This window comes from Triplophysa dalaica, chromosome 11 (assembly GCF_015846415.1).
Source record: "Triplophysa dalaica isolate WHDGS20190420 chromosome 11, ASM1584641v1, whole genome shotgun sequence".
NCBI lineage: Eukaryota > Metazoa > Chordata > Actinopteri > Cypriniformes > Nemacheilidae > Triplophysa > Triplophysa dalaica.
This window is the reverse complement of record NC_079552.1, coordinates 16,680,969-16,701,495: the sequence shown is the minus strand read 5'-3', so window position 1 is coordinate 16,701,495 and position 20,527 is coordinate 16,680,969. Positions and strand designations below refer to the sequence as shown.

The window sequence follows — 20,527 nt, the reverse complement described above, 5'->3', positions numbered from 1 at the left end:
AGCGAAGGGTTATTATGTGTACTGTACCTGGAGGACAGAGACAGCTGTGGGGTGCGTCCCGGGCCGTCCGGACCTTCGGTAGACGTGCTGCTAATTTCTGCAAAGTGAACAAACAGCAGATTTATGATCGGTTCCACAAATAGATCATGTACATGAAGTATAATACAAAACACTTTTTTAGCGGCTTGATTTTTCAAAACATTTCGGATGAGTTTGCACACACTTATAGCATGTTAAAGGGATAGTTATGTCATCAATTACTAACTCCTGTGTCTTTTCAAATCTGTTTGACCGTCTTTTTTCTCCAGAACACAAAAGAAGATATTTTGAAGAATGTTGGCAACCGAAAAACAACGGTCCCCACAAACTCGCATTGGTTTTGTGTCCCTACAGTACATAAGAAGTTAATGGGAAACAAAGTTGTTGGTACTTTTAATGGAGGCATAGCGGTGTTGTGAGGGCACTGACAGGTGCCTTGATTAACAGTGTATAGTAGATCAACAATCTTTTTACATGCCATCTTTAGCATACAATTTCAACATGTTGGAGTGGAGGTACCCAAGTGAATCGAAAAGTGAGACGGCCAGGAAAGAAAGAACAGTTGATTCTCTTTAAAAAATCATTTTCCTCAATCCACGTGTGACATTAAACAGAGCTACTATTGTAGCTCTGGTCCAAGTTTACAAAACCCCAGTCGCAATAGTCATACCCGCACTATGCCATGCCATTTCACTGTTAGAACAATCATTGACTGTCTACATTTACGAGCAAACTATGAAGCTCGCCGAACGTCTGCAACGTTTACCTCTTCTTTCAATATCAAAACTCTTCTGATATCTCAGAGCTGAATAACTCTGCAATCAGAAGTCTTTTTCGCCCCAGTTTATATTAACCGCAAACCGTTCCAGGGCTTTATTTGGTTGATACTGGCAAACCCACATCCCAGCTGGAGAAGTCTTTACTCAGACCACTCTCAGACACTACAAGCTATTGTGGTGGTTTTTCCACACGACAGATATTGTAAAACCGAAATAGAGCTAGTGGAGATATAGAAAAAAAGGGGAAGTTGAAAAGTGTTATGATGAAAATCAAATGTAGGTGTGACAGCTGGGTTTAACCAAGAGACAGTTTGTCGCGCGAGCACAGAAGCCGTGGAAATTGCATTACAGTTTGGATGAAACAAGTGGTGAACAACGACAACTTTTCCGCAGGAGCAATATAAAGGGACAATGTACATAAAAGACGTTTTCTCAAACGTTTGGCTTTTCCAGTAGGCCATAATGTCCAAAAAGAATAAATGTTTTTTACGTCAAACTGTGAGAAAGGACCTGCATATCCCTAATGCTCTCATAAAAAAATATGTAAAGGAAACACAGCATTTTTTGCAAACACCAACAGTTGATACAAAGTTAATATGGAAAATCGAACAAGATTAAAAGACAATAATGATAAAGATTTTGTATGATTTCTCTTTATGACATCACAAATCCTTCTTGATTTTCAACCCCTCTCTTCAAACCATTCGACTCCACACTGCTATTTTCTTCACAATCTAATCAATTACTTTTGAATAAACTCTCTGTTTCGCTCAGAAATTCTTCAGACTACAGAAGTACAATCGTGCAAATGATGTTTCAAGCCGACTTGTGTGATGTAAATGGTGACGTTGCGATAAGGGTATGAGACAGCTGATGCCTCAGAGCTTTCAGGGATGGGTTCGAGGGCAGGGGACGTTCTCTGACTCCAGGCTTTAATGGTAACTCAATACCAAGTATTTGATCTGGTTTAAACAATCTATATTTGAAAGGATGACAAATCGTTTTACAATTCCAGTGACTGCTTACTACTAAGACCCCCAGACTTCGTGCCCCGAGGCCTGCCTTTAAATCTCTCTCTCTCTCTTAATCTCTGACTTTTCGCCTGACTAGATCTTTGTTACAACCACATTTCTGGCACAAATTCTTAAAATCTGCAACATTCCCAATATAAACAGATACTTTTCACACAGAGTGGATTTGCCATGAGCCATTAGACACTTTACGTGAGTAACTGTAGAGCTTTATGTGCAGTTTTATGGTGACACTGAGATGTTTGCTGTCAGTATGTTTATAAGAAACATCTGCCCTTCCTAACACATCACAGAAAAACACACTTCAATCACATTTAAAACAGACTAAAAAAAAAAACTGGGTCCTAAAATTTGTGCTAAAACTTATTTTTTGTAACGGTGCTATGCAACATACTTGTGAAGAGCTCTATAATAGAAATATGATGTAACTGAATAAAAATGTGCTTCATTTCATTAAGCTTTTTATCCTCAAAATTCATATAGCTGTCTTTTGGTTTGAGGTCAACTTTGACCCACATGTTCTACAGGTTTAGTTAGATTCACCTGTAAGTCACTCTTCATTATTCACACACTGTAATGTAATCAAATCTCACTTCTTTACTGTAACGTGTTCTGGCTTCTTTTACTCGAGTCTGCTACAAATATTTGACATGCAGCTAGGTGATGAACCACCAGAGGCCAGTGTGAATGGACCAGGACTGCGGGCGATTGTATATCTGACTTTTCTCCACCTCAATACCGAGGGCTCTCTTACATCACTGGACAACATCACTGGACAACGTGTGCTTGGCTATACTATTGAACCTGATGAGAGCCCAACTGCTCGAATGCTGATGTGAAACAGGTGGTCAAGAGGTGACACAATGTGTTATTACATAACAAATAAGGTTTCTACTGAACAACAATAGTTAAAGTTTGCATTGTGTTCCACGCTGCAAGAGTATTGAAAAATCTTGATATATGATATGAGAAAAATAACGAATAGTATGTTATGTGAATATACAAAATCACTTTATATATGTTTGCTAATACTGTTGTAAGAGGGTTAAACTCCGGAATGTGACCTACTGGCAGCATTCAATAACTAAATATAACGTGCAGAATTTAGAAGCATGTAGCGGAATCTGATCTGGCAGCAACACAAGCAATTGTTCATTTAAGTGGAGCGAATTGTTTTGATCAAGTAAGTCTCCTTACAGATTATGAACATTTAATCATTTTCACTTTTTATGTGAAGACTACTCTCACTTTCAATATTAATTTTGAGGACTTTTTTGAGGAACAGTAATTTTTATTTTTTAATGACATCTGTGATAAAATGTGCATGCGCAAACAAGCATGGACCAACAAATCTGAGAAGAAAACAAAATTTATTTTCACATTTTTGTAATTTATTTTCACAATTAATATGTGTGAGAGTTGAGCGCTAATCAGATAAAACTATAAAAATATATATTTCAGTTATTATTAAATTTGCACATGGATTTGGTTCCAGAAGAAGCCTATTTTGAATCGTTAATCACTTCACTAACTGAACTTTCTGAGCACATTCAACGAGATCTTCCGTTGACACGCAACGCGTTCATATAAGCATCTCTTTCACTTTAATCTCGGAAGGACTCATCCAAGTCTTACATTTGACAAGATTATATACTTATTTTTTGTCTCACAAGCAGCTATCTATAATAATAGCTTAAACATTTTATCGCAACATTCATCGGACAAGCAGCAAAAGTTTTGACAGTTCAAAACAGCTCGCTTAAGCGCACGGATATTGCGTTGATTTCTATTAATAATAAAAATGGCTGTTAATAATAAACTTTAATATTATTAAAATAAGTATAATCATATTTATATTGCAAATAATTGTGTTGATGGTTATACGTTAAAGAAAAAAAATACATCTATTAAGGAACAGCTCACCTCATCTAAAATCTTATCTAGTCGACTCCAGAGGACGGGCTCCACCTGTTCGACAGAGATCCAACTGGAGACCCTTGGATCTCTTTCATTTTCCAAACTGAGTACCCTAGTCTGGAGTTCCGACGTCTTCAGGTAAAGCAAAACGCAAAATCCAAACGAGATCAAACACAGGGCGATGCACACGAATATACCGCAAAGGTCCTTGCGGTTTGTCCAAAGGCGCTTTTGGCAAGGATGCTCAACGCAAGTCCTCCCTTGACTGGACGGCAGCGATACTCTCGACTTCATCTCCTCCATGTATGTGAGCCGTAGTTTATGTTTATCTTTATCCACAACTTTATCGGGCTAAGCAGGCTCGTGGTTCAAATAAGGTGATAAAAAGTCGTCTTTCAAGCAATTAAAGGTTCACTGACGCATAAGCACTTCTCATCTGAAAATCTCAGTCTTCACCAGGGGCATACTGCTGACTGAAGTGCATATAGAGAGCGTTCAGTAAGGGCTGTCCGTGCTGTTAAGTCGTGCCATTTGACGGGTTTCTGTGACTGCTGCGCTCTTGAGTGTCTCTCTTCAGAGTGAAACCTGACACACGCTGCCCACGGCACACAGAGCTCGCCACAGGACCCTGCGCTTCTCTGGCCCTCACAAGCCCCTCCCCTCGGTTTATTTAGGCAAAACGGTAGGGCGGGATCACGGTGGATCTGATCCCGGCTTTGATCCGACTCGGCTGGACGATAAATTTAGGCGCCGTGAGTGAATCAACGTGCGTAAATGGTTTCGTCCAGGTGTTTCTGTATGGACCATTGCGTTAAGAGCGCACTGTTCGTTGATTTGATCCCCAGGGAACACACTTTTAATCAAAAGTATTGATTAAGAGCACTCTAAGCCATTTCGGATAAAAGTGTGCAAAATGCATATTACATATTTACTTTAATTTTCAAATAAGATGTGAATATTGGTGGTTGACAAATAGCCTAAGCATACCATGTGTCCATAATGTGACAGCAAAAATGTGGAGAATAAAAGAATACTCTTTCTCTTATGGCTGTACAAGAACTGAGATATTGTTATTCTTGATAAATACTTTAATTCAATATATAAATATATATGAAAAGAGTTTGGTTCCAAAATGAGATAACTCTGTTTCTAAAACATAAAAAATCTTGTTTTTATGTTATAATGTTTTTAATGTGTTATTTAGCTGTATTTTTGAGATATTATGGATTGAATCAAAACCAACCAACTGCAGTTTCATTGATATTAATTGGAATGCACAATAATAAACAGGATTTAAAAATAAATAAATAAATGGAGTTATCTCATTAGGCGCAGGCACCCCGTGACCCGAGGTAGTTCGGATAAGCGGTAGAAAATGGAATGGAATGGAGTTATCTCATTTTGGAATACTGTATATCTATCTAACCAACAACCTTTGCACTGTTAATGCATTGCTCTAACACCAGGATAAAGAAACACTAAATGCCTGCCAAATGCATAAAGGTAAATGTAAATAATATATAAACATTTGACAGCTGGTTTGAATTAAATTTGACGATATCATTTCTCACAGAATAAGTTAACTTAATCTAAAAGTTTATATTTCCTTTGACCTAAAGGTCCTCCTTGGAGAGCACATAATAGATCAATGCTCTGTCTGATTTCCCCTCCCTGCTTTTAATGAATGCCTTGGACAGAAGCAGGTAGTCATTTTAGCAGACATCCGTTGATCTGAAATGACTTACCTTTGCACTTATTACAGGAACTGTCTCCTGGAACAACCTGGAGTGATGGTTCATGGAGCTCATTCAGTAGAACAAAGTTATGCCAAGACAAAACTTAAAAGAACAAGCTTCTGAGCATTTGCATAGAATAATGTTTAGTTTAAGTTTAGGATAACTAAACCCGGCAATCAAAACGTTAAGCCCCGAGCCATTGTTTTTAATCAGAGACTAGTGAATTCACACTGATGTCAATATGGGTATCCCATTTCGCTTTCAAAACACTGAGTCATTAATATCCCCTGGAGATCTGTTTTGTGAATTGACAGGTGGCTGTAAATTCCAAGTGAATCTGGTTGATTTGTTTGCGAAAACTGTATCAGCAAGAGGTAAAACAAACTAGCCTTCCCCCTCGGCCACTTGCTCTTTGATTGTTCCCTCCTTTCATCACAATCTGTGTTGAGTTGAGTAGGAGGGACTTTACCTCTGAAAAAACAACGACAACAGATTGTACCATCTGATAAAGTCAACCAACAAAAACTAAAGGAAATTTGCATTTTAACACCAATTATCTCTAGAGAAAAAATAGGTTTCTAGGATAAAGCAAAAAGGGTATCTGTGGAATCAAAAAGAAGCATGCATGAGGACAAAAGGACAATTGTCTCCTGTGCACAAAACACAAGTGTGTTGGCTGTCAGTGAAGTATTTGGCTCCGCTCAACTATTGGAATGGACAAAGTGAACTGAATGATATCTAATTCTGCTCCTGACGCAAGTGCTGCCTGTCTTCTTGTCAAACTGCATCTCAATTGAGTTTGCTAGTATTTCTCCTGCTTAAATCCTGCTTAAGCTCTTACACTGATTTCAAAATATTTCTTTGACTGGTTCTTTATTAACCTCCACCTCTAACAAGATCCCACCAGTCATAATTACTTTTTCATTTGTTTGCTGTTTTGCTGTCTGTAGCAACTAGATGTGTGGTTAACGGAGCAGAGCTTTGGACCTCCAGAACCAAGATTGCCGACCTCAAGCAGCCACTGCTCTAATTACATTGACAAAACCACATGGGCGGATTAGATTATAGTATGTTTTCCGCAGGCCCACAGAAAGCTTTAAAAAGCTAATAGAGAATTTCCTGGCCCACATATCCAGCTGGGGTTTTGGTCAAACTAAAAGATGTCCATTCCACTATCAGCCACATCTGAGGTTCTGATGGCCCCACTGAGGTTTATTACACGTGAACCGGAGGGTAAATGCTGAAAGCGTCTGTAATTATACCATGGTCAGTTGATTTTAGAATGACAAAGGAAGCTGGAGATGTTTGCGAAGGGGTTTAAATGATCTAATATTGTTGTGCAACCCCAGTTGTGCAATATTGCCAATTGAGCAAGACACAAGAAAACGGACAAAATGTAAACTAAAACTGCCAGATGAAATCTCTGACAGGTTGTGGAAGTGTAGAGTTTTTTAACAGACCAGCTTGAAATGTCCAACTATGCATCTCACGAGGAAACAACGTGTGTTATTTTTCACAAGAACATCCCAGCACGTTCTTAAGCAAAGCCATTTTATCTGGTGAACCATGATGCGAGGGCATCTGGACACAATTTGAACATGACAATTTTCTGGTTAACTTCTTAGTAATCATGTAGTGAGCTCAACGTCTTGTATGGGCACTGACAGCGAATGATCTTTAAAGATGCTGCATGCTTTCGCTCTTAATTTAGAGGACCCTGTGAAATATTAATATGCCATATTTAAGGTTGGGAATCGAAAATCAATTACAATTTGGATTTGAAATCGAAAGGCTAGGAATCGTATCCGAATTTAAAGGAAAAGGAATCGGATACTTGAGATTAAAAATGTAATTCCTCTTATCAAATCCTGCGTATACTGCAAATTACACACGTTGTGTGATCTGCTGATATGTCAATAAAACCCCTTATGAAAATGATCGCAATTTTTACTATAGTAAGTACTATAGTATTTGCATTGAAGCACAGGAACCAGAAATTAACCATAGTTTGATTATAGTTACTACACATGATTTAGTTCAACTATGATAATACAAATTGTAATAAATCAGAAAAAAAACATGTTTCTACAGTATGTGTAAATACACAAAACTTCGCACATAAATATATACTGCTAAATTACCATACAGGTGGATATGTAAATGTTTTACTTCAACTGTGGAATCGAAACTGGGAATCGATAAGAATCGAGATTGATGAACGGAATTGGTATCTTATACAATAAAATGTATACGATTCCCAACCCCACCCATATTATAGTACATGTGATGAATGTCATTATATGACTCACAAAGAGGCAAAATATTATCAATTTTATTTTTAAAGATCTCAGCATATTTTCCTGATCTACTTCATATGCTAGTCCACTGACGTATAAGAATTGACTCAGAACATCATAGTAATCATAGTAGCAACACCCTAGCAACCAGACAGAACATCCTAGCAACCACCTAGAAATGCTATAGAAACCACCCAGAACACCCTAGCAATGCTCTCAACATTTTAAAATCCATCTTTTCTTCTATTCAGAGAATATTCCATATACTGCATGTAAAAAAAATTAAGTGACGGTTTTGCATCCTCTTTTATATAAAGTAATATCTAAAAATGATTCAATCAATCTATTTTATATGTATACTGTAATTATTTACTACAACATATAATTTCAAAGAAGAAGTATGAGTTAATGTATTTTGAAATAGACATATTTTTAACGGTGTCATTCTCAATTAAATATATTTTTGGTTGAAAGGGAAAACGATGTAGGTCTCTACATACTGTACATGAATTGACTTGCTAAACTAATGCTTAACTAACACTGGCACTGATTGAGGAATCAGGGCTGCGGTGCATTTATCGTGTGGTAAAGAACGCCAACTTTTTGAGTTGGCGTTGAATGATGGAGATTATGGGAAGTTATTCTCAAAGGTTTTCAGAATTAGTTTTCAAAAGAAGTCTATACTTAAACCAGTGACTCACTAACCACACATGTGTTTAATATCAAATTCAAATGTAATGTTTTTACCCTGTTAAATATATTACCCAGTGAGGAATACTGAAGCTCATTGTAAACACAATTATTGGCCAAGATGGTTGGTTAGCATGAACAACCTGTATTACACCTCATATAAAATAGTTGTTATTAATAGCTTCTTTTTTGTTAAAATGTGTCAGTTTTTACGTGAAACCATCATTTTTCAATTCCTTTCAATGATGTGTTATTCCCTGTCTGAGCGATTTTGTTAATCCTTACATGCTCAAAAATAACTTTTACTGTTTCCTCACATGGTGTGAAAAGCACCCCAGAACCAAATTGACTTGACAAAAACTTTGGCAAAGGAGATGATCCATAATGAAAGATTTTCAATTGTTTTGCTACGAAATATAAAAGTAGAATTTATTGCATGAATATTCACACAGCTCTTTTCAATATCATCACAATGACCACGACTTCAAAATTCCATAAATCCAGTCCACATGAATGGGTTTGTACATGCATGAGGCCAACTAAAAGGCAGAGCTTTCCTTTTGAAGGTTTTCTTGATGCTGGCAACCCATCCAGCAAAACATGTTGATCTTCCATGTGACTGCTAACCAGCCTCTTACTAGCCTATCAAACAGCTGTGGCTCTTAAATATCAAAATTACTACCTCGGCTTCCAGCTCTGCCTTATTATATGTTGGGACTGTTATGGGTTGCACGCGTTAAAAGAGAGTCCTAATCCGCTGTGCAGATGTTAATCAGCATCACTGCATCAGTGAAGAGAGGCCAAAACGCAGAGCTGCCCTCTTTTGAACGGCTTGAGGTGCAAAGGATGGCTGGTGCCGGTTTACAGCGGCAAGCGCAAGCCTCAGTACCCCTTTTGGTCTGTACGGTTCTCTCACACTTCTATAATTGGACCCCTGCTCCACCCTCAAAGCCATTTTCTTTTGGGATATTAAAGTATTGCTGACATCCACATCAAAAAAAGATAGGCCTTAGAGCACTTATGGTCAGGTAATTTAATTTTTTCATTCTTTTGAACGGAAGATTGAGAGACCATTTTATTCTCTTCAGTATTTTACACACTGAACGTACACACCAGACTGCCTGCGGGACAAACGGGCCTGGTTTAATGACCCACAACACAGTCTGCTCTTAATCTACTGTACAAATGAGTGTGTCAGAGTTTGAGGAACACTTTCGGGCAAAATAAATGCAATGAGTTGACAGAATAAGTAATAACTGGACTCAAATCTTACCGGGAGTTTTAACTAAACACTCTTTGGCACATCTATCATTTTGAAAGCTTTATAAAAACAATTGCAAGGAAATAATTACATTATTTGCTCACTTTCTTTTCTTATAATGGTCACAATGGTCACATACTGTAATACCATCAAGTAATATCTGTGCACTTCATTTTATTTTAGCCGGAACTTAAAGGGACAGCTCATTCCAAAAATTCTGTCAACATTTATTGACCCTCATGTAATTTCAAACATGTAAATAACTCCATCTTCTGTACAACACGAATTAACATATTTTGATAATGTGGTTTTGTGCCCGTTACATGGAAGTCAATGTTGTTTGGTTACCTACATTTTTCAAAATATCTTTTTTGTGTTCTACAGAGTATTGTAAGTCATACAGGACTGAAATGAAATGAGGATATATTAATTATGAAATAATTTTGTTTCCTTTTTTGTAGAAAAAAGTATGAAATAGTGAGTGAACATGACCACTTAAAGCCAGGGTGGGTTATTCTGTCCAGAAACATATTTTGTCATGTTTGTTGGAAATCTCGTTACATCCTCAATCAAGAAATCAAGAAGTATAGTGGTCAAATAATATGCCTATGATATATCATCTGTGAAAGGCGTAGGAGCAAAACACCTCGCCCAATCAAAACGCTCTGGCCGAACGGTGTGACTGGTTATGTGTACATTTGCAGCCAACGTATTTTGCATACCACTGCGCACCCTGTTCACGCAGACATCATACGTCATGAGCGCAACAGTACGATCCCGTCAAGTGTGTCAATGTAGGGAAAATGGAGGACAATCAGCAACAATCAAACTCTCCTGTGGAACCGACAGCAAGTAAATCTACAAAACGAAAGTAGTTTTTTGAAAAAAGGTCTGGATCATGAAAGTGGAAAAACTAGAATTAAGATCAGTTCAGCTTTTACACGATAGAGAGCTCCGGCAGGCAAAGGGTACGAAAAGACAGTACCATGGTTACTCTCTATCTTTTGGACAGGTATGTACATGCTTCGAGAATAATTAAATTGATTAAGTTTGTAATTTGTTATGTGGATTTACGAAATACATTCATGTGTTTGGAGGACGCTTGGCTTTTGACGGCGAATCGCATAGAGGGTTGGATTATAATTTCAGTGCTAGCAGGCTAAAGATATCACCATTCCAAATCTACAACCCCCCCTTTAAAACTACACAACCAGCAGTCACTTCCACTGAACTGCTAAAATCCAACTGGGTAACAAATTGTGCCTTCTTATAGATGAGTGTAATATATCTCCATAAAAGGGAAGGAAGGAAGCGGGAACCGGCAAACATTTAAACGTTTAATATAAATAATAACAGCCGGCGGCCCCTCGCGGCCGACCGCCGGCGAACAAAACATAAATACAAAACACTAGAACATAAATACGTATACAAACTCTTTGGGCCCGGACCTCTCTCTTCAATGGTCCGGTCGCTCGTTCCTTTTATATGCTCCCAATCTCGTACGTGATTCGAGCCCGGTGTGCGCACAGCTGGCGCTCATTCCCAATTACTCACCGGTCTCGAACCACGGTCTCGCCCCGCCTACTCTACTACAATGAGATTTGTTCATGTTTGTATGTGCACACAATGTATGTTTTAAATGAACAAGGGCATAATATATGACCAGTTCCTGGAAACATTGTTTTGTATGGTCTGAACTGAAGCTGCTGATGCTACCTGCTGTTCACTGAAACGAGTAGATAGTAGAAATGCGGTCCTTCGCCTTAGGAGAGCAAACCCCGTAGAGATTTGAGGCTAAGGTATATTCAGAAAGGCGCTAGATTTGTCGCTAGATTTGCGCAAAACTGCGCAAATGGTTCACAGAGCTGTTTTCCTTGAGTCCTGTGCTCTCCGCAGTTCTTATTGGTGGAATGGTAAGGTTGAATCTGATTAGCTAAACAGGATGACAACTCAAGTGGGAGGGACAGCGCTGCCAAGAGAGTCTCAAAATATGCACACACAAATCCAAGGCGATTGACTAGAAATGAGTATATGCACATTCACCTTCCATGATAAAATTATAGGTTTAAACCTTTGAAATATTTGTGCACAGTTGTAAATATGTGAATTGTATTTCGGGTTTGAATTCTATTTTATTTTATGCATGTGAATAGTTTTTTTTGAATGTGTATGTCATGATCATCGGGAGATGAACTCAGAAATCAAAAGCAAATCAAAAGGGAACAGGTGCGTGGCAGGAAATGATTAACAATCAATAATGAAGAGATGAGAGGGCGGGAACAGAGTCGAGACCGCAGAGAGCACATGGAAGGCCGAAAGGGCCGTAATGCCTCTCTCCACATGAAACAAGGGATCCTGCCATGATTCTGCCACAAGATCAAGAAAGACAGGACAAGGTTAGGCAGAATCATGACAGTTTCGATCTATAATTGGTACACTTGAATTCGATTTTATGCATGTGAAACTGGCCATGCAAGCGTACATCATGTTTTATGTTTTAATGTTTTCATGTTTTAATGAGATCAAAATCGCTCCATACATCTAGGTATTCCTGAAGTTCAGTCAAAAGACCCTGGTGCTGAAAACAGCAAGTTCCTAGGTTTGAATCTTAGTAAATTGCTAAAATATGTGAAGTTTGAATAAAAATATCTAACAAATGCATGCTGTATCCGTCATTGAAGATGTGCTACAGCCGACAAAAAATGAGATTGTATCTTAATTACAGACCTTCATGCCAACCCCTTCCATTCAGAATTTCTCACCCTCTTTCCAGTAATGACACATCTGTTGGGTCCATTTAGCTGTAGCTCTCTTAAATTGTGAGGAAGACGTGATTAGAAACAGGTGCTTTCAGGTCCCTGGGCACAGATGTGGAGCAATAGTTACTGTAATGAAGAAAGAAAAACAATCACACAGTGCAGTAAAAATGATTTGAGCATGAACAATGGGCTTGTTTAATGTTGATGAATTTTCACACACTGCGCATCCTTTATATTAAGTCAAAGTGCATTGTTTGACTGACTGTATATTTGTATGGTTACATCTGATCTATGGGCTGTTTTCACAGCTGAATTTTGTTTCTCAGATCGTTTTCATATAAGCTGAAGCCATAGCTCCTCCACAAAGATCTGTCAATATTTTGCGGTTGTTGTCAAGTTAAATTGCTGGTTTACCCAATGCAAAAAACATAGGCTAGGCATTATGAACGGTAGTTGATGATTGGTTACATTTCAGGAAATAATATGGGTTCTGGAAGAGGAAATGTAAGCTGTCATCACGTCTGGTCTGGCAAAGCTGGCAATTCAGATTTGGCAATACGTCTTTGGGCAAAGCTGTGCCTGTCACATGTCCCTATGTCTGCTTGGACAATGTGTCCATGAAATGCGAAAAGGAAAGTTTGATGTGGGCTTGACAAAACTGTGACTTTGAAGGTTATTCCGGCAACTAAGCTCTCTTTTCATGTCACAGTGGTCCTAAAAACACCTACCGTAATTTGCAAAATATGTTTTTGTTTTTTAAATAAAGCTAAATGCTCATACTTTTCACCCTAACAATATAGTTAATTGGGTTTTAAATGATATGATTATACTGTTTAAAGGTTTTTTACAATAAATTATTCAAACAATACAATTAAATTATATGTTTTGATTGTAAAGCTTGTGATGTCTATAATTTGACATGTGTGGTTACTTAAACTGAAAAAATTTGTTGCAAAATATTACAAAAATAGAGTTTCTTCTGAGAAGAGATCTAGTATCATTTGATTTCAGATGCAAGTTAGTTTGGTATTTTACAATTTTTAACATTTATTAGAATGCAAATGTTGTGTGTGGAACTCAAGAGGGGCCAATGTTGTTTGGTTGCCTACATTCTTCAAAATATCTTCTTTTGCGTTATACAGAAGAAAGAAAGTGATACAGGTTTGTAAATGAGTAAAGAAATAATTTTTGGGTGAATTACCTCTTTAAATGTGTCTGTTCTCACAAGAAATGCCTCATACAGACACTTATGGTAGTCGTGCCTCTCAAAACACGTATCAGAGCAGCGTTCAGTGAAGTCGTCATCACGTTTCCTCCTCACTGAGATTTTTATTCATCTCTCTAACAGACCTTGACTTTGTAATACACATCAATATGTATTTCTCAATGGAAATATTAGATTGTCTCATCCAAAGAGCAATAAAACATTAAACTGTGAACCAAGCCCATTTCTTACCGCCCATGTTAACGACCAGGTGTGAACAGCATCAAAATACATAAAAAATTGACTAAAATCAATGTGAAAAAGAGGAGAGATAGACAACAGCCCAAGAACGTCTCCCATGCGCTCCTCACTGTCCATATGTGCTGAATTAGTTGAGTGAGTGTGTGCGTGTGCACGGACATGTGCACTGCTTTCCATCAACCTGCTGCTTCTCAGATCATCTGCGCTGTGTAGAGGAAGCAGTCTGAACAGGTGTGGAGAGGGGGTGGACAGAGAAAACGATGCTTCCGGCACATCCAACTTAAAAACCTCATGATTGGTGAAGCAGAAGGGCGTCCGCTGCAAGCCTGCCATTCTCCAGACCCCATTAAAGGAGGAAGATGAGTACAGCGTGGGAGCGTTGGCTCGCTATGGACCTGCAGTGCCTTTCATAAGACTGACACATGTTTGAGTGATAATAGATTTCGAAGCTGATGTGAGGTCTTTGGTATCCTCTCTGCATCTTTGCATGCTGGGTTTGACAGCTGGGAGTTGAACAGTTCAATTGGATAACAAAGAAGAGTCGTGTAACTCCATAACTTTAAGACAGAACGGCCAAAAGACGTAAAACAAAGACGAGTTTGGAGACATATGCTTTCAGTGGCATATCTGAAATATTTTAAATTTATACATTGCAATTGTTGCTTTGTAAAACAGATGGGATACAGATATATATTCATGAGAGCAGTAACCTTGTTTTTATCTTCTCCTGTTGGAGAAGTTAACTTATTTATCAATTCTTGGTTAGAGCTGCAAAAGTACTTCTATGAATGATGCAACGAGTGAGTCTTACCTCAATGGGATGCACTTATGATCCATGATCTCTATAGCACTGTTAAAAGTTATGTGTTAGTTTCATGCATCCAATCTCCCCTTCATTTCTTTGAATTTTGAAATAAAATTTAACAAAAATGTATTCAGGGTCAGTCCCAACGTCACAAATCAAATGGCCATGAACTACAATTGGCCTGTATTCCCCCATGACATAGGCTGTCAGTACAACACACCACACATCACAGACACACTCTATTAATCTTACAAACAATCTTATCACTTATCCACAACGGATGATCCACATTCCCCTGCGACTAACTCCTGGTTCCTCTTCAATTACACTCTCTATAGACATCAACCATAAAGTTTATGAAGGCCTGTTAAATAGTTGTCATCTGTCTTTTCATTGTTTTTTGATGATGCAGTACATGAGGCACTGGGTGTTTAATAACTTCCTGATTGGGGGGGTCTCAGGGTCTTAATTAAACAATGAGGGTTTACTTTTTTTTATTTGTGTAATATGAAAGTAAAATATGAATCAAGATATTATTTGATTCCAATGTTTCAGTTTTTTCACTGGACCTTTTGAATTCAATAGTAGGAGCCTCTATGCTGTCCTTCCCACTTTTGATTTCTGGATTGAATTGATATGTTTATTTTACCTCTTTGAAAGTTTTTTTTATATTTTTTATTGTGAAAAAAGGTTCTCAACCTTATCAACTCCTCATAAACGTTATCAGCTCACGTATGTTAATTAAGTTACAGTAGTCGCACAGTAGTCGATGAAGGGAAATGAAATGGTAAAAGAGCGCTAAACGTGAAGTAAATGATCGTTTTGGTATATTCAAACGGTACATGGCGGTCAGGATTGTCTAGTTCTAACATTTCCTTGTCAAGGGAAACATGCGGTAAGCAGAAAAACGCGGACCGTTTCGTTGGGGGAGTGGAGGCAAGTCATGCTCCCACATCCAAAATCCTTAAACTTCCACGGGCACGACTCTTTGCGGCAGGAGCACCTGAAGATAAAAATTAAAAAAAAATGTATATAAAGTAAATAAATAAAGTAATTAGTGGTGGGCCGTTAACGGCGTTAACGCAGTCAGACTTTTATCGCGCGATAAAAAAAATGTCGCCGTTAATCTATTCTCAAAGTTGGGTTGGGAGCTGGGTCTATACTACGCAAGATATGATGACTTTCACCTTGATATTTTAGCGCGGATGTATACCAGCTTAACTGCACTGTACCGGGCGAGAACGAGATTTTTCAACTCGCGTGATTCGCGTCATTCGCGGAAGCAGAAGCCGCCTCATCATCTCATAACCAGAGCTTCATTCGCGCGATTCGCGCAGCAAGTAGGTCTATGGGCTCTTTGCATTAACATATAAATCACTCGCGCTTGACACGCCATTAGTGTTTGGTATGAACACAACATAACGTTACTGTGAAATTACCACATCAGACGTGACGTGCTAACATGGATGCAGCTATGAAGCCGCCGGGTTTGCTTCAGGGAATATTAATTTTTAAGAAGCTTCCCAATGGAAACATCGACAAGACTAAGGTTGTTTGCACCTTGTGCAATGCGGAATTGGTTTAAAAAAAAAACTTTCTCTCAACAGGTAGTGGTCTAGCTTTAGTTGAAACCATTAACTATGTATTGAGATCTAATGTATTATGGCTCCTGTATGACATATTGCTTGTTGCTCCCTCACTCTTTGTAAGTCGCTTTGGATAAAAGCGTCTGCTAAATGACTAAATGTAAATGTACTGTAGGAGCTCTTCCAGTCTCAAGTACCACCTAAACGCAAAGCATCCCTTAGCTAATGCGGAAGTAAACACAAGTTCATCTTATTGAACATAATTTAATTTTCATCACCAATTATCATAGTAGAACAGCTTTCTCAAGCAGTTTGAGATGCATTTTGGAAACAGGAGATGAGCCCCTGGTCTAATGCGCCACCTGGCTTGAGAAACCCGTTCTCAAAGACTTGCTTTTAGTCATTATTTGGGTAGCACACATATTCTGAATGACTTCGGCAGAATTCAAATGAGCCATTTTAATCTAGATTAATCTAGATTAATTCCAAGATTAATCTAGATTAATCTAGATTAAAAAAATTAATCTATGCCCACCACTAAAAGTAATATAAAAAAATATTTTCCATAGTAATAATGTCTTTAACACATGATTCATGAGAAAAACAACACAAAATTATACATAAAATTGTATACATTCTTAAACAAAATTATGCAAATTTAGGGCCAGATTTACAGGGCAAAATACCACAGTGGATGGGAGTTGAAATTGGAAAATTCTCCCGGAAAAGCACGTCTACGCATCAACCAGCAAGAGCAAAAGAAAGAGAAATCCATCAATGTGCTTGGTTCAGGATATGGAAGTTCAGCTGTGTTTGTTTGTTCAATGCATTTTATTGATGAATGTTAGATAAACAGTGGATATAACGCTGGATTTGCAGATTGTTTGAAACGGATATACTACTGTATAGGTATTCAACAATAATATGAGATTGTCAAAAACTGTCTTTGTTGCCTCCCCTTTATATAAAGCCGCAAATAAAAGTACAATGACGAATGCCATCCTTACTAAATCTCATTGCGTGATTTATTTACAAACTCTGTACCCATAAAGTTTGTAGGAAACTCCTTCAAATGCACATGTAATAAGGTCACTTGCAAAAACAGCTGGGTCCACACATTTTTAGCGCTAATTTTCACTGCGTGTCTTTAGTAAATACACACAGTATTTTTTTATTATTTCAGAAGAGGAGTTTGCGCTGCCGCATGCTGTGAGCACAAATGTTATATGGCCCTTTGTGTTGTAAGGTCGCCATTTACTTAGTCATCTGCAGGGTATTCTGCTTAATGTATACACATAATGTTCATGTACTGTATGGGCACATGGAGTAGTCCTACATGCTTGGAGTTATAGTGACTTTTGGCAAAATATTCTTGAAACCATACCCACCTCATCTCTTAATAGGCATTAAACAATGTTTATGTTTCAGGGGAGAAAGGTAATTTTTATTTCAAGTAAAATAAACAAATGTCATGGCCACTTTCCCCCACCTTTTGTGGCAGCAGAGACAAAGGAAACATTCGTTTCCATCTGGTTTTAAGATCATGAGCCATTTTAGCTTTTGTTGATAACTTTAAAGAAGCTGAGACGTCCCCTACATAAAGGAAAAACGGGGCTAGTTGACACAAAGGAAATATATCATTAACTTCGTTACAGAAATGTATTTTCTTTCGGATATTTTAACCAAAGAAGCAAGCACTGAAACACATACTTACTGTTTTTTTTATTAATGTAAATGTATGTGAGACTAAAGTAAAATAGAGTAGGTTAAGATTTTATATTTACATTGAAAATTAAAAGTGAAAGCTGTTTTTCCTCCGTCACTCTAAAAGAAGCCACAACATTCTAAATGCCTTCTATACTGTAGGGTTACTCAGGGATGCAAAGTAAACATGGCCTTTTATAAAGACATGATTCCTGATAAATGCAGTCCTCGAACGCCAGCCCATGTTTTTACTATTAGAGGGCAGAGGATGGCTAATTGCTGGCCTGCAGCTAGATAAAATTGACTGTCAGCTGAGAAAACATGAGAGCTTGTCTCATAATCACAGCAATTGAAGAGCTAATCAGACGCCCGGAGAAACAAATTAGATTGGCAGGGATGAGTGAAATACCGGCCTACAATCATGCATTCTGAACACATTCATCCCCTGTAACGCTTTAAGAGCATTTGTTATACACTACAGCGTGATTTTCCTGACTATTATGCAAATGGTCCATTTAGAGTAAGTGATCTGTGAATTCACGTAGAAGTCAATGGAAAGGAAAAGCTTGATTTTTCAAGAACCATTCATTTGAACACAGCAAAATCGCCAGTGTTAAAAAAGGTCAAATTAATTCTCACAGTGTGGATCATATATATATATACACTGTGAGTGTTCATTTAACCATTTTTAACACTGGCAAATGTATTATGAATTATTGCTTTTATCAAAAAACTGTGCAACTTATAATGCAAATGCAAGATATGCTATTTCTCAAATGTTTATGATCTCTTATTGTATATTAATAATTATATATGTGTATATATATTTTGAACTAAAAGTTATTAATGCTATGCAATATAATTGTAACAGTGAGGCATTGAATTGTGACAATAAATAAATGAAAACAATGTTAGATTTTTGAATCTTCAATGCGACTTTGCTTTGTATTTTATCAGGCAGCTTCTTGAGGAAACACCCTTGGATTATTTTATACTGTATTTAATAAATTCTTTGCATGGCTCTTATTGGCTTTTTATTTATTTATTTGTCGTTTGTTCATATTTTTGACTATAGACCGTTTCATCGGACGCAAGTGCCTGGACTGCCCTTAACTTCCGGTCTGTGTTTGTTTATCGGTCTGGCTAGTGTCTAATATTATAACTTTATTTTTTATTTAAGTTATATTATATGTTTTTGTATACAATTTTATTAAATGAACAATTTGTTGAATGCATCGTGTATCTTTGTCGCATTTAAAGAAACCGCATATACAGAATATGTCTACGACAATATCCTTACAGTCCTGAGGCAAGTCATATCAATGTAGACCCTTAAGAATGTTGGTTGTGGTTGAAGTCCATCTGCCTTCAGAAAATAAACACCGTTCTGTTGTGTAACAGGCAGCTGCTCTATAAATTTTCTTTGCACTCCGAACACCCAATTAAAGGCTTTGTTAGTCTTCACGTGGTATAAATCAAATTCCACACAAACCTCCAGAAGCGGTCTCTCTATCCCACCTCAGCTGTCAGTGTTTATGTTTAGCATTGAGGCGAAATCAGGGCAATGCCATAAATTTGTAGCCACCAGAAATCCAACCTGCTGCGTAGTTCATAGCTCAAACAGCTCTTCTCTATTAAAACCCAGGTGCTTTCAGAGCTTTATTGCTCGTAAGGTGTATCTCAGTATAAATTTCCTTTTTAACAGATTAATGTTGCAGTAAAGTCTAGTAATCACACATAACACCCTTCTGCCAAGCTATCTTCCCATATTATAAGGTAACACACTGCTTGTATTTCACAACTGTCGCTTCTGGCATCATGAAGAATATTTATCTTTAAAAAAAATGTGCACGACTGACTAGAGCGTGAGAAAACTTGAGTAATCTGTTCAATTCAGTGTCTGTTTTTAGGACTCTTCCTTTCCATCCTACATGATAACCCACTAAGGTCTCATAACAATTCCTATTGAAATATTCAAGGCCAATATGATATAAATTATCATGTGACTAATTTTTCTTATGCTTTAAAAATATTCAAAAAAAAGTTTCCCTTTAACCTTTGGCCCATAATGAATGAATTGCTGCACAGCTAATTTTATGTAAAATATTTCTTACTTGTCGTTAAAAAAGATTTTTTTGACAAACAAAATATTACTGTATTACTTAATACATCTTTAGGTTTTCCGTTAAATAGAAAAATTGTATGGCTTAACATGAAATTTAGTACATGGTGTCACTTTTGAGGCAAAAATCAACAGATATAAAAAACTTTTTGAAAAAAAACTATGCCTTCTTTAAAACTATAAAAATATGCATTCTAATATTCATATTTGTTTTTCCTTAACATCAATAATGATCAAACAACATCAATAATGATCAAACAACAACAAACATCCAGATGTTTGTCTTAGTTCAATTGTTAGTTTTTTAATTATATTGAAAACATCCAAACTTCATCG

General features: G+C 37.4%; 1 protein-coding gene across 5 annotated transcripts in view; it reads right to left on the bottom strand.

The window, feature by feature from the left end:
• col13a1 (collagen, type XIII, alpha 1) overlaps window positions 1–4,382 on the bottom strand; it is an 85,704-nt gene extending 81,322 nt beyond the window's left edge. For all 5 annotated transcript variants that reach the window (XM_056760304.1, XM_056760308.1, XM_056760306.1 and 2 more), the window contains exons 1-2: window positions 3,773–4,382; window positions 28–97 (exon numbers count right to left, since the gene is read on the bottom strand). In XM_056760304.1, the coding sequence (XP_056616282.1) occupies window positions 28–97; window positions 3,773–4,069 (367 nt within the window). In that variant the 5' untranslated portion in view covers window positions 4,070–4,382. The remainder of the gene's footprint in view (window positions 1–27; window positions 98–3,772) is intronic.
• Between the last annotated feature and the right edge of the window lie 16,145 nt (window positions 4,383–20,527).